The sequence below is a fragment of the Buceros rhinoceros genome, unplaced genomic scaffold, assembly GCF_000710305.1.
Source record: "Buceros rhinoceros silvestris isolate BGI_N320 unplaced genomic scaffold, ASM71030v1 scaffold12670, whole genome shotgun sequence".
NCBI lineage: Eukaryota > Metazoa > Chordata > Aves > Bucerotiformes > Bucerotidae > Buceros > Buceros rhinoceros.
In genome coordinates, this window is record NW_010391494.1 from 41,025 (window position 1) to 56,088 (window position 15,064).

At 40.7% G+C, this 15,064-nt stretch overlaps 1 protein-coding gene across 1 annotated transcript in view; it reads right to left on the minus strand.

Moving 5' to 3' along the window:
• LOC104498595 (potassium channel subfamily K member 10-like) overlaps positions 1 to 14,352 on the minus strand; it is a gene marked incomplete at its 3' end in the record, with an annotated part of 39,918 nt that extends 25,566 nt beyond the window's left edge. Inside the window, exon 1 of the mRNA XM_010141998.1 lies at positions 14,301 to 14,352. Within this exon, the coding sequence (XP_010140300.1) occupies positions 14,301 to 14,352 (52 nt within the window). The remainder of the gene's footprint in view (positions 1 to 14,300) is intronic.
• Positions 14,353 to 15,064: the final 712 nt, after the last annotated feature.

Below are 15,064 nucleotides of genomic sequence, written 5' to 3' on the forward strand. Positions count from 1 at the left end.
ATTCCAGCAGACTCACCAAAGGACACAGCTGAACCCATCAGCAAAACTGGCAGCACCTCTCTGAAAGCAAGTGAAGAAAGGAAAAATACTGTGCAGGCAGTGAAGAATGAGGTAAAAAAGTGTGAGAAACAATCCTGAAGACACCAAGGTCAGTGAAGGAGAAAGAGGTGCTCCAGAAGCTGTGGGAGATATTCTCCTGTAGCTCATGCAAGTTTTGAAAGCAGCCCATGGAAAGCACCGCACCACAGCAGATATTCCCATTGCAGCACATGGAGGACCCCAAAACAGTGCAGTGGTATTTCCTGAAGGACTGCTGCCCATGGAGAGACCATGCTGGCACAGGTTTGTCCTAAAGGGCAGCAGCCCATAGGAAGGACTCATGCTGGAGCAAGGGGAAAGTGTAAGGAGGAGGGTACAGCTTAGAGGAACTGTTATGAACTCACCACCACCCCACATTCCCGATCCCGCCCTGTACCATGTAGGGTGGGGAAGAGGAAGAGGAATCAGGAATGAAGGAGTGAAGTGGGGCCTAGGTAAAAATGAAGGAGGAGAAAGGCATTATAAACTTTGTCTTTATTTCTCACCATCCAAATCTATTTTAACTGGCAATAAATTAAATTGACACAAGTCAAGTGTGTTTTGCCCATAATAGTAATTACTAAGTGATCTCCCTGTCTTTATCTCAACTCACAAACTCTTCCATCTTGTTTTCTCCACCTCTCCTGTTGAGGAGGAGAAGTGAGAGAGCAGCTGGGTGGGTATCCAGTAGCCAGCCAAGGTCAACCCACCACAGGCAGTTTGCTCAGGAGCAATAAAGATGTGGACACAAGTCAGGTTGTATTGTTCAGCACTGTTCTTCCTCTGTGTCTCACCAGTCACAGAGTGGATTTTGGTGAAGAAGTCATCAGCCATTATGATGCCCTAGGAATATCAAGGGATAGACCAGGACTTAAACTACAGTGATGAACATGAGTTAGCTGCAGAGAGATCAAGTAACCTTACAACAATAATGTCTTTTTGTCACTCTCTACTGGAGTTGCGTCAATATGGAAAAAAAACAATTCTTTTGTCTTGTTGCGTGGATTTAATTTTTTCACTTTTTATCATCTTTCATTCTCATTTTTCCTTCCCACACATAAGCATTTTATTTCACTCATTTTTTACACACAATTAAGAAAATCTATGTTATCGGCACACATTTTCACATAATGCTCGATGTCAAATTTATTAAATATTTTGCACTGGCAGAAAGCACACATGCTCTTAACCAATGAAGGAAAAGTAGCAATACAATATGGTATCCCTGGCAGTTTTAAAAAACATAAGAACATCTGCTTGGAGATGTTAAATGGCTAGAAATGGGGTGCTGGGTAAACTTGACTGGTTGGATTACTTATTAATCTAGTTGTGATTAATTTAACAAGCACGTAGAAGATTTACAAGTCTATGCAATTCCCATTCCCTTGAGCTATGCCACGTCCCTTTTCTTTGTTTTCAACAGTTTGAGACTGTTGAAAGAATCTCTGGTATTCTGTCATTTCACTTCAGCAATTCTGTACCTAGTCTCCCTAAAGAGACAGAAAAGGAGTATGTACAAGCTAATTTAATTTTAATCAAAAAGTATAGTAAGAAAGAGAGGAGGGTCTGAATACCATTTTTATACTTATTGTATTTCTGAATGGTGCTGCCATTTCTAATTGTAAATTCTTTAAAGCACAGAAGAATGGCCATTCAAGCATGCATCTCACAAGGAGCTTTTAAAGCAGGGAAAGGAAAAGCTCACAATGGCTGCTTGGGAACATAGAAAGTCTGTAGGACTAAATCTCAGTGCTCTTAACCACAGAAAACCCAGAAAATCTCACTATGCCAACAAATCCAATCCTAAATCAGTTTTTGTATATGTCCTTATTAAAAGTTACATATTATTTATTTCAAAGAGAATAAACTCTTCAGAACAGGGGCCCTAACATCAGCAGTGTTTAGAACAGGAAAGTCACTGTCTTGAATATATCACAAATAACAGTAATCACTCTTTCAAATCATTCAGGAAAAATCTGATGCTGGACAACAATACTTTTTCTTAATATTTTATGTGAGGAATTAAAAAGTATTTTTAGGCTCCTTCTTGAAGACTAATCCAATTTTCACTAAGATGTGCACAGAAACCAGGTTCAAGCCAAGAAAAGCTCGGTAGCTTTGTTAGCATAGCGCTGAGCTTCTGTTTATAGGCCTAGCCACTAAGGAGGATGCATCTGGTTCAAAACAGCACTGCACCAGACACGTTCAAGTTCACGGTTTCCTTGGGCTGGCCTAGTGCAGAGAGCAGTGTTCAACTCCCACTGAATACCACTGCGTAGGCATAGCCTAGACAAAAAAGAAATTGCTTAACCAAGACCACTCAACAAACAACACAGCTGGAGTAGAAATCTACTGTCCTGCTCCCAGACTTGTGTGCCTTAAGACCTATCCAATAAGAGCCACTCGTATTTTGGACATCCGTACTTCATTTCTTTATGTCATTTTTTGGCTTCTGCACAACCTTTCGTATGACTGTATATAATTAGCAACCAGTGAAGATGAAGATATGTTTTTCTTTCTTCAGGCTAATAGAAAAGGGAAGCAAACTCTGAATGGCACAGAAAAGGCTGCTCTGTTCAACATCTTTCTCTGCTTCACTTATCACCAAAATATTGAATGGTGACTAAATACTGACATGCTTCATTGTAACTGACTGTTAAGAGTAAAGGAATATAGAAGGACAGGATGAGTTAGCAAACTACCAGAGGCAAAAACTGGATCTGTATTTAAAGAATATCGGAAATATATTAGTCTCTTCCTTCAGTCAGTTTTGACTGATCTCTTATTTTGGTTTGAACTACAGTAAACCAAACTCCACCACATATTCAAATGCCTTTTGTCTATGACACAAAATAATTATCAACACAGTCATCTTTTCAACATCTCACTTGAATTTTCATTGCAACTTTTCAAAGTATTATCTTAATATAAGTGCTGTTTGGACTGAGTGCACAAATGTGAACTATGGTCTCACAAATGAAAATAAGACACTGACAGTGATGAATTCTTCCCTAGATCCTTTAAGAATAGGGCAAGAAATAACTGATCAATCTGTACCAAGGAATAGGGGATTATATGCTAGGAAAAAGTCTAGCCACAAGGATAGCTAAGCCTGGGAACAGCCATGGAGATACTGAAATCTTTATTGGAAATATCTAAGAACATGGCACAAAATATCTACCAGAAATCATTTAGGTAAGTGTTTTCAATCTGTGCCCTGCATACCATTATGGACCTAAGAAGAAAAACTGGCAGTGAAAGGTAACAAACAAAAACAGTCTAATGTTGTGGGCTTTTATTCATCATCCAGGATCTATAAACAAATAAGTGAAATGTTAAGGGTGTTAAAAAAAAATTCTAAATCATTCATCTTGATATTCTAGTCCTGTCTTGCAAGCAGGAAAATGCTCCTGAAATCTCTCTTCCCATCTGTGTAAGAACAGTCAAATGCATCTCAACAGTCCTCTTCTGTTCTGCCAAGTCTGTGAAAATCTTTCATTATTGCTTAAACGTCTCAAAGCATTTCCCAAATAATAGATAAACCCTCATGTTACTAAGGAGAAACAATACTGTACGTGTTCACAGTTTGTCTCATGTAAACACTGCTACAGAGATGTTAGCAAATTAATTAAGCTTGAGAGTAATTTCGAAAGTTTAAAATTAAAATAAGGTCTTTGTCATACACTCATCAAGCAGGTATAATGATTTGTCATCCATGCATTAGCAAATCTTCAAGTTCTTTTAGGGGGCATGTTCTGTTCCACTATACATGACAAAATGCTGGTCTGTCTGCTACAAGATTAATAGACAACCATAAACCAGAGTCCGTCCTTTTGATGGTTGTAAAAGAAAAATATGATACCCATGTGTAAGATGCTTTTGCTGATTATTTACAAGAACTTCCAGATTCTGACCTAGCCCCTCTGCTGTCAGAACCGCAGTCAGAGCCTGCCCACAAACCTAAAATGGATTGCCCAAGAGCTGCTCTCCTGCACGCACAGCCTTAAAGCTCCTGCCTACTGCGGCTATGCAAATGGCAGGGAAACAACAGGAAGCCCAAGACTGGCTTGCACAGATATCAGCCAGAACATATCCACTGACATTAAAAAGAACCTCAGCAAAAGTCACAGTCACGGGATGTCGGGATACTTTCCCCTCCCTCCTCCCTCTCCCAGGAACTGCACTTTTCTAAGGCATACATGACAGCTCACTGGTCAAACGAATGGATGTGCTAAAGCAGGACGCGAACTCCAGGAACAGCTGAAAGCACTTGGTTTTTTTCTTTCTGGTTTGGATTCAGGACAGCAGTCCTCAGGGGGTTCCTAGCTAACACTTATTGGCATTAACATGAAGATGCACTGGTCCTGACACTATTTGTAGCACTACTTACAGAGCTGCCAAGTCCAGACGAATACTTGAGGGAGATTTGTCTTGTGCTGAAGTGAGATTGTACACTGCTGGAGGGCAGTTCGAATTTTGTTTCCCTTGCTTTGCTTTCTCTCTCTCCTGACCTCTCTTCCACCCTGCCCTCCTCCAAATCTATCCATCTGCTCCTGTCCCTCACTTTTCTCCAACCACGCTGACAGCGTGGGAGGCAGCATACCCGTAACTCCCTGCACAGTTCCTCTTGTTGGCACTCAGCACTCGTCTACCCTCTCCATTGCCTCTGACACTTGAGCGCAGAGCAAGGAGCCAAGCACATGCTTACATGTAATGGGACTCATCAATGAATTTCAGGTATTGGAAAACGGAAAATAGAGTAGAAGAGCATTACAGTGAGGAGCAGGAAGAGTTGAGGGGAGATTAGAAGTGATTGACACAGACAACTCCCAAATAAAAAGTCCTCCTGCTTCAGGACTGGTGACTGCGTTTGTTCCAACACACTCTCTGGCAGCAATGCTATCATCAGGTTTATGAAGCTATTTATAGAGAAACAGAATACAGAGAAACACAAGAAAAATTCTCACCTTTCCCTTTCTGAACTGAGATTAAAATGAATAGATTAATGCTAAAACTTGTTTCCTTAGCATTAGATCAGTATTTCTCGCTCTTTCTAAAATTGGGAGTTCTAGTTCTTGCAGGTCTCTGTTCTGTCAAGAGCCAAATAGGAAGAAAATGCTTTTGGATCAAGATCTTGAGGTATAGAGATGACTTTGTGAAAAAGATTTCCTGTCAGAAGAGATGAACATACCATTATTTTTCCTAATTAGTTAATATATAGAAATACTGCTTTCTTGTCAGTATGTCACAAGCCTTGAGTACAAGCACCAAGGAAAGATAGCTGCTCTCTGGTTCTCTGCAGACTTTATTCTTTAGTGAAAAACAGACAGATTAAAGTAGTGATGCTGCTCCTTATCCATCATCTTCTTTTTAAAGATTAATAACAAAAATTCCCTTGTGCTATAACACACCATTAGATAAAACTAGTTGATTACCTCATCAGGAAGTGCCCCAGAAGTCAAGCAACATTTAGGAAGAGCCTGAATCTCCCACCACAGGAGTTCAAGGTGTTCTGCTTCAGAATGCTCATGAGATGACGTAGGGTCAAGGTTTTAACTGGATTTTCTAAATATCCTATCTCAAGAATTCTCAAAAGAAATTTAGCCAATGGTCTCATTGCCAGACCGAACAGTGAAGGAAACCTAAGTCTTGTAACTTAGCATAAGAAGGTCTGTGTACAAAGAACATCCTTATTGACAGAAACCTAGTGGTAAGACAAGCAAGTGGAGGAGACAAACAACGAAGCAAAGATTCGTGCTGGCCTTCCTAGCAGGAAGCTATCTAATCTACACTTGCAATGTGATTGGTGTTGGCTGTCTGCCAGGGGTACAGCCTAAGAGCTGAATGAAGGAATCTCTTGATCAACTCTGTCATGCCAGATGCCAAGCCAGTGTTCAGCTTCAGCAGTATAATATCTCATGCAGAACTCTCTTAGTTTAATAGCCAAGGAATACATCTTTCACATATGAGTAATGCCAGAAAAACACATACAATATAACCTCTAACCCCAGAATAAGAATAGTGGCAGCACTAAGTGTTCCACTTCAAAGATTTCTTGTGCCATCCTTATGGGTGTATCTGCACATTACTGACCATACCTGAAGATCTCATACTGATGCTCCTCTGTAAAACAAGAAGTATGAATTTCTGCATCAGTCTAGCAGTGTCTTCTCCAAATCTTATTAATGACCCCACCACTTCAATTAAGTAATAATTTATCAAATTTTCTGGGCAACAATAATAAAAGTGAATCTTGCATCATGCCGTAATGGTCAGAAATCTTTTAAGAATCACATCAATTGGGCTGTTGTTTCAGTTCACTGGAATTAGATTATTTGCATATCCTAAGAATCCAGTCTATTTAGCAGTCTTAAGTTCCTATAGACAATAACAGTCTTAGTTAAAGTGAACAAAGGCTTTTGAATACTTTGAAAACCTATTCTGGAACAGGTCAAAGAATACATATAACATAAGTAAGCTATTACAAAATTATGCAGAAAAGATCTTTCACAAGGAAGAGAAAGTTGCTGTTTGAAATGCCCTTGCTCAGCATAGCCATTTTTATTTCCTCTTACTCTAAATTCTTTATAACATACACATCTTTTCTTTTACACTTTTTGGTATGTAAGTTGCACCAGTAAAGCTGCCGCAGTCAGAACAATTTACCTGTCCAGTCTGCATGCAAGACAATTATTAGAAAGTGACTGTGAGTCAGAGAGCTCAGGTAAGCAAAATGAAGTAGGTTAAAGAGACTTCAGAGCCGTTAATGCTGCTCAGAGCAGTATATAATAAACAGAGGAACAGTGACTGGGAGGCTGCTGGGCACACAGAGCTCCAGGTCAATGCCAGGCTGCACAAAGCCAGCTTGTAGGTTGCTATATAGTATATAATTTAGGCTATCTCAGATGATAAGGAGACTAGAACAACAACTGAACTACACAAGACTTTTCTATCTCATTCTCAGCTTCTATTCAGATAATACTGTAGAAATAGTTGTAATTTGAACTACAGTAAAACCTTATAGCTACACAAGGATGGCATCTGCTGATGCAGTATGGCTCCTAACATCTTGCAGTACTGCACAGTGTTGCATTTACAGATCAGACTTAAGAAAGAGATAACCATGGCCCACTAATCAGTTTTGCCCACAATTCAGCTTCACCTAAGCAAAAGTATGTCTGCACAGCGTATAGCAGCTGGACGTGAACTCATTCTCCTGCACTCACAGCTGGTGAAAACAAATTAAATCACTACTAATAATGCCAAGCTCAAAGTAGTATTTTTTAACTTTCAGCAGAGCTGCAATAACCATGATGGCGTAACTTCTTGCAACCTCAAAGCATGAGCAAATTGAAAACGAATCCACCAGGAAAAAGTGATGTATACCTGCCATAAATCCTCCTATTGAGAAGCTACCCAAAGCCATTTGAGCTGAAGCTCAAAATATGAACAGGAGCAACCCCTGTCTTGTCTCTTTCCTTTGCTGTAACTTGGAATACACCCTATTAGAGTCAATACGGATGTGGTCAAATTGGTCAGTGCAGCCTGGAGAGTGATACTGCTGACCCTAAACCTGACATCTATTGAAAGTTCTGCAGCAGAACCATAGCAGGTCCTCAAAAAGTTAGAATACCTCTGCATTTCAGATACCTACATATATTTAGGTATTTTATTCTCCAATTAAGTCACATTCAAATGGTTTCATTCACTTGCCCATCCATATTATACAGTACCAAGTGAGAGGCCCTAGGACATCCTAATTGGCCTTAACCTATTGCTCCAGAAGGGCAGAGGTATTCCTTAGGTCCCTTATCATACCTACCAGGCCTATGCAAATGTCTCAGCTGCCTTACAATCCCTTAAATGGCAGCAGATGCATATTTTTAGAAAACTAAATCAACAAATAATATCTGGTAGCAATGAGAAATTCAGGTCACAAGGTTACATGGCAGTATATGAGGGGAAGGGACTCTTTATCAGGCAGTATAGTAATAGGACAAGGGGTAATGGCTTTAATCTGACAGGTGATAGATTTAGATTAAATATTAGGAAGAAATTCTTCACTATGAGGGTGGTGAGACACTGGAACAAGTTGCACAGAGACGCTGCAGATGCACCCTGCCTGGCAGTGTTCAAGGACAGGTTGGCTGGGGATTTGAGAACTTGATCTAGTAGAAGTTGTCCCTGCACATGGCAGAGGGGGTTGGAACTAAATGATCTTTAAAGTCCCTTCCAACCTAAACCATTCTATGATCCTATGACAAGTCAGTATGTATCTGCTGTTTTCAAATCATGCCAGTACTGTTACATTACATCATCAAGAAAGAGAGAAATAATCCAACAACCCTTTAACAGCATATAACTGGACCTTCAGATTCTCAGTGACCCAAATTCAAGGTGCCAAAATACACAATCCAGTAAAGTCATTAACACATTGTTTTTTCTTCCTAGGGAAGAAAAGATGAGTCGGTCCTGCTGAGATATGAACATATGGCTCTAACAAATCTAGGTACTCAAAGTCTGATGCTCAAAGCGTTGTAATGATCATGTAGGATGCTCAAAGCACTGTAATGATCCTGAGGATAGTGATACCAAAATAACTTCTATTGCTTTGTAAGAAGATCATATAGTTATAGAACCATTTAGGTTGGAAAAGACCTTTAAATTGTTGAGTCCACCTGTTAATCCAGCACTGCCAAGACTACCACTAAACCATGTCCCTAAGCACTACCTCTATATGTCTTTTAAATACCTCCAGGGATAGTAGATCAACGGCTTCTCTGGGCAGTTCTCCCAAAAGCAAACTCAATCACTTCTGGTAGCATCAGTTTTCAAGAACTGCCCAAGGGACTTTTCAGTCCAAAAGCCTATTAATGGATTAGTCTTGTACATATATGGCAAAAATAGCATTGGTATTCTTTACTGAAATAATAATTCTTAATGTCTCCCATTCCTGACAGTTTTACTGCTCTCCCTGTCTTAGACTTACAGCTTCATATTGCCTTAGATTTTTTTCATTCCTTTTTTTCCTCACAGTACAGATAATGAAATCCCACCCTTCATCTTTCTTACCTTGACTAGAGTTTAGTCCTTTCTCACTATGACTCAGTGTCCAGTCTTTCACTCTGCCCCTTCCTTACTACTAATTTTACTTTTCTGAATCCTCAGTATTTCCATTTCCAGGGGATCCTAAAGACAACAATGATGAAATTAATAGCTCTCTGCTGTCTTTCTTCCTCTCCTGCTAATTCAGGCATATCTTCCTATCTCTCACCACATGAGTGTCCACAGTATTCACATGAGTATGATGCCTCCCCTGCGTGCTCCACATAGCTTTTGGTAAATTTCTGATTTCTTTATTCTCTAGTATTTGTTTTCCAAACTACTCAAATTTTCCACCTTACTGTATTGCGCCTACACCATGCACTGCCAGGAGTGTCCTCCTGTTTATCCAATTTCCATTCTCCTTCAAATCTTTGAAATAAACTCCTTACAGTTGTTCTGCAGCCCATGCTTATGAGTCACAGCAGAGTGCTGGTCTATCAGATGGGTCCAATGGACCCAACAGGATTTTGTGATACAAATAGCAGAGTCAGTACCCTGCTCTCCATGGGTCATTTTCTGGGAGCAGAGCTACTTTTTTTACACATTATAGCTTTCCACAGAAGTCTTCTTACACAAAGCTAGTAAGAACTGACTTACTAGTGCAGAAAGATATTGTCTAGCTCACTGTTGCATTCTACTTCTTTTCATATATCTTCTTGAAAACAAAGGACAAAAATGAACACCCTCATTCTACTCAGCTATGCCTTTATAATCCAGTTTGTCTTCTGCATCGGGTTCTTTGAGTGAAAAGACAGACAAAGCAGGAATTGCAGCAGTCTGTAACTCTGCAGGTAGCATCAGTTTAATTTGTACTGAGTAGCTGATGCTGAAGATTTTTCCAACAGTCATGAAGGGATGATCCAATCCTAATACTTGCATGAAGGCATCTGAGATCCAGCTCAGTTGTCCCACATATAGGTGTCCAGTGCTGCTTAAGGTGTCTCAGGTAAAGTAAGAAATCCCATGACAAGTGACACCGGACCTAGGGAAGACATTACCCCCTCTGAAGTGGCAGCTGGGGAATATCAGAACCTCTAAAAACCTCAACTGAGTCTGTAGTGTCTGTAAAGAAGCACAAGCAGTACTAGTTTCCTCTAGTTGTAAAAAGCAGAGATAACCTTACTTCTTCATTTATGTGATCTGTGTATGATGACAGGCTGTTTTGCTCCCTCCTAATTGTTTTAGCATTTGATTGCAATACATATGCTCTTCTTTCAATAGCAGATCTTAGATTGCTCTAAACAAGTTAATTATATTTCACAACACCCTTGTGCATCAGGGAATTATTAATATTCCCATTTTGCAGTCAAGGAAAAAGGGAGGAAAATAAAGGGTAAGTGGCTTACTGAAGGATGGAACAAGACTGAGCTTCATTTTCTGCCTACTAAGAAAAAGCTTCACCAAGACAGACATTCTTCCCTTGGAAAAGACATCTCACCATCACCTTGCAAGACAGTCATGCTTGGGGATAATTTCTGAGCATACCAGAAAAATATTGATATTGCTGTAACATTCAGACGACTCAGTCAGGATGAGGGACCCACTGAGTATTAGGTACTGCATGAAAATATATGTGCAAAGAGATAATAAGCCAATTTAAGCACGGACAACAGGTGAGTGTAACAAACAGCAGTAGGAATGCAGGAAAGAGAATACATGGGAACAGCAATTACAAGAATTGATGTCTTCATACACTGCTATAAACCCAATCTTACATTCTGAAAAGTATAGAAGGGAAGTTGTATGAGATATGAAACTAAAAATCTGGTCATTTCAATTGTTACTGTTTTATGTGAATTGCACCAAATGGAAGAAGCAAAAATCAGTGATAGGAAGATCAAATGTTTTATGAATGAGAATAGCCAGGCTGATGCCACTAGTAACACAAATGGCATAATTGTTTTTTTAAATGTAAGGCCAGGCAGTGTAAGATCCTGCACCCCTACTCAATATGTCCAACTCTCCCTAGAGACATCTTGAGGTGCCTGCTTGGCACCTTACCCCATTCACTCACTGGGTATGAACAGTGTGGTTTTTAACCAATATATATGAGATTCTAGGACATATTTCACATTGGATTGTTAGGGACAAGTTCAAATGACTTTTGGGATGGAGATTGATCTGTTTGTTAATGGGATTATATAGCTTGATTGCCTGGGATAGCAGGGGACTTCAGTGGAGGAATCTGTACCCTATATACTTCCAGGTTATGGAATATTTGTTTTATCTAGAAAACACACTCAGCATTTACAGGGAACACACAAATATACTCTATACCAAAGACAAGTGGAGATACTACACAACAGGATAAAAGCACAGTTCAGTCTCCATGTCCTGTTTGTTCTGGTGTAATAGCTGAGAAATCAGCCTCCCCTTAAGCTGTATGTGAGACACTATCCCTCAGGTCAATTATATTCTTTTAAACCTGTTCTCTCAACAAAGTCTTCCTATGATATACTGATCTTTGCTGATGTGAACTGAGAATACCTGGTTTATGCTGGATGAAAGCTACCATCAGACTCTAATCTATTTACCTATGTAAATATTAATAGTTCAGAAAATACTACAGAGTTTGAGCATTAATTCATTTCAATTGCTATTATTCTGACCTGGGTTCAAACCAGCAACATCATTAGTCCCTAGCCAGCCATATCTCCACAACAAGGGCCCTGGCCTTTCAAAATAGTATAGTTTCCAGAAAATATTGTCTGGAATAATCAGATTTAAATGATTTTTGAGCTACCATAGCTCTCACATTGTTGGACGGCTAGCTTGCTTGTCAGGAACATCAGTTGATATATTGTAAGTATTGTTAGCACAAGTTATCACCATTCCTACTAGACAAAACTGTGGAAACTGCATGTTCTCTGTCTGACAACCAGAACAGGGCATGATCATACAATACACACTGAAATGAGCCTGATATTTTGAGTGTGAACAGTAACTGGACAAGAGCTTTGTTTTTAATACTTAGAATTCTTTGTATCCTTGCACAACCAGCTTTCTACATCTTGATCCTTGTATCTGAGAAAAGCTACTTCAGTTCTTAACTCCAAATATACCACATAGAATACAAAACATAACATCATTCTTCACATGTACATGCAGAGAACAGACTACGTATGTGACTGTAAATCACATTAGGGCTCTAAGTGATTTTGTGTAGATGTTTGCTAACATTTATAGCTACATAAATAAATTTTCATTTCAAAAAGAATGGAACTCTGATCCACCTTGTCTTTTAACCACATCACTAATTCTTCAGCGCAACTATGTAAGTACAGCGTCATTGTACAGTTCCTCTTGGTTAAAGGATTAGGCCTTAGACAAATTTTTCTTACCAATTTGCCTTTTTCCACTCCATCAATTTTTTTCTATTTCCTGAGTCCCTTGGAGAATTAGAAATTAATATTTTTTGCTTCTTTCCTGGCTATACATTAGCATCCTCGTTGCCTGGCTAACAAAGCCAATACACTGAGAGGAAATAACTGGTAGGATTCTGCAATCCTTAGCACGGCTTCAGCTTGGCAGAGAGGAAACATGCTGGTTTGCGGTCTTTTAACTGCTACAGTACTCTATGGTTTTGGCCACACTAGTAAATTGTGACCAACCACCTGTTGGATCCATATGCTTTAAAGCTGATTGCCAAGCAAAGGAGCTGCATACAGAATGCCATCAGTACAGCCTGTGTGCCTTGACAGCGGAAGGAAGAAAAGAGCTTTTTCAATTAAATGGCATTTTGCAATACATAAAATGAATTAGAGTGAAGCAACAGCAAACACACATTCAGAGAAGAACCTGGGAAAAGCAAGTTTTCACCACATAGACTTTGGACCCTAGGATAATAATCAAATCTGTGTAAGCACTACTACCCATGTGTTCATTGTGAAGCTGAGAGCGGAGGAGGCTGATATGTTGTTTCAGCTTTTGCCTAATTAAAGATGCAGTAAGTCGTCAAGTGAAGTAAAGCTTAATTGTGTATACTATTCAAACAGCACATCAGATCTGCTCAGCAGAAAGACGTCTGTTCTGCTGTATTCCATCTACACCAGGAGAAACTATTTCTAACATTTCATTTTGTAAACATGAGGGCATGGAGGATGACAGACAAATTGACCACTAAAACCAAACCTGCAGAATAAAGATGAATAATCAAAGCCCATGCTAACACTTCATGCTTCCTGCAAGCACTGCTCTACAGTTACTGGATGCCAGCAGTTCTGCTGCAAACCTGAGCATATGGCTTGAAGTTGCTCTGCTTCTGTACCTATGCACAGAAATAGGACAGACCAGTATACAAATTACCAGCAGGGTTTTCTTCAGTCACTTCTTCTGTAGGCTGAATATGAACCTACTCCCCACGCCAGGAAAGAAGAGCATTTCATTATGGTTTATTTTAAAACACCACTTGGATCGCTTTATTGAAAACCACTGCACTGGCGTAAATCTCCTTCTACCACCTCACAATTGCGCTCCCCAAGACAGACTTCCAAACCTAATACAGAGTTAATCAAACTGTCCACTTGGGCTGATCAGTTGTTAACAGAACAGAATAAAAAGTCTAAATGTCCCTTTGGGCTCCATTATTTAATGTGTCTTTTTAAGCCATCCACACTATAGGTTATATTGCAGCGGCATTTTGCTCGTTACTTGCCAACAACCATTTGCCATCAAGGAGCCCTGAGCAAGCAGTCACATCTGTGTCCACTACTGTACCACCCATTTAGCAGAGACAATGATCACTAGAAACAACAAAGGAGCCACAGATAAAACAAACAATGCTGTGAGCCAGAGATCACTGCCATCCCAGGCAAGTTTGCCATGAAAATACTCAAGAAAAAGGGAGGGGAGGGAAGAGAGATATCAAATATAGAACTATAAAACTTAGACCTAAAAGAGATTTTACCTACACACCCACCCAACCCCACATCTGAGGAGCATTTTCTAACACACTGCTAAGACTGAGCACAAAAAACTGAGCAGTGCACGCAGGAAGCAGACAAGCATCCAACATCTCCTCCCATTTGGAGTTAAATAGTCTCCTGCGAGTCACTAGACACAAGGAATAATAATAATGGTTATTATTATAGTAATGATAGTAATATAGAATCACCAACCTTGAGGATCCCAGTTCACCTGTTTTCTTGGAGTCTCAATTGGAAATTTCATCGCTTCCCTTTTGCACAGGGAGGAAAAAGAATTAAATAAATTCCCAACCTTCCTGTCTCAGTGCTGCAGTCAAACAAATTAATTTCAAATTATAGGGAGCCTGCGCTGTTTGACTGAGGGGAACTGGTGGTTGCCAAGGAAAGAAATACACAAATAAATCAAAGAAGGTGGGGACGAACGGGGAAGGGAGAGGAGGGGAGCGGAGTGGAGGGGTTTGTACCGACGAGGTGAGGAGGGGTGGTGCAGACACCCCCGGTAGGGAAAAGTGAGGACCGGAGAGGGTCTAGGGGTGGAGCAGGAACGGAGCAGGCTAAGATGGGCTGCGGCTGCAGGGTGCTGCTGGCTCCTGGGGAGGCTCCCGCAGCTGGCTTGCCCAGTTCACCTGCAGATGTCAGGGTGGCGAGGTCCCCGATGCAGCCCGGCCCCTCTGCTGCTCCCACCTGAGGGGGCACGCAGGCTGGCGAGCCCGCAGGCTTGCAAGGATCGGGGAGCAAACGGACCCACCTCCCTCCCCAGAGACACCTCCCACACGCTCACACACTCTCTAGTTTCAGCCACCCCCTGAAAATGAGCCCACCTCAGTTCAGCCCCGGGCACTAGAGGGGTAACAAAAGTCAGCCATGGGGGTGAGCTGCAGCGGCGTGGCTAGGGCGAGGCTGGGGACCACCCCGGCTAAATGCAGCAGAAGCCTGGCTCGCCGGGGGGGGGCGGA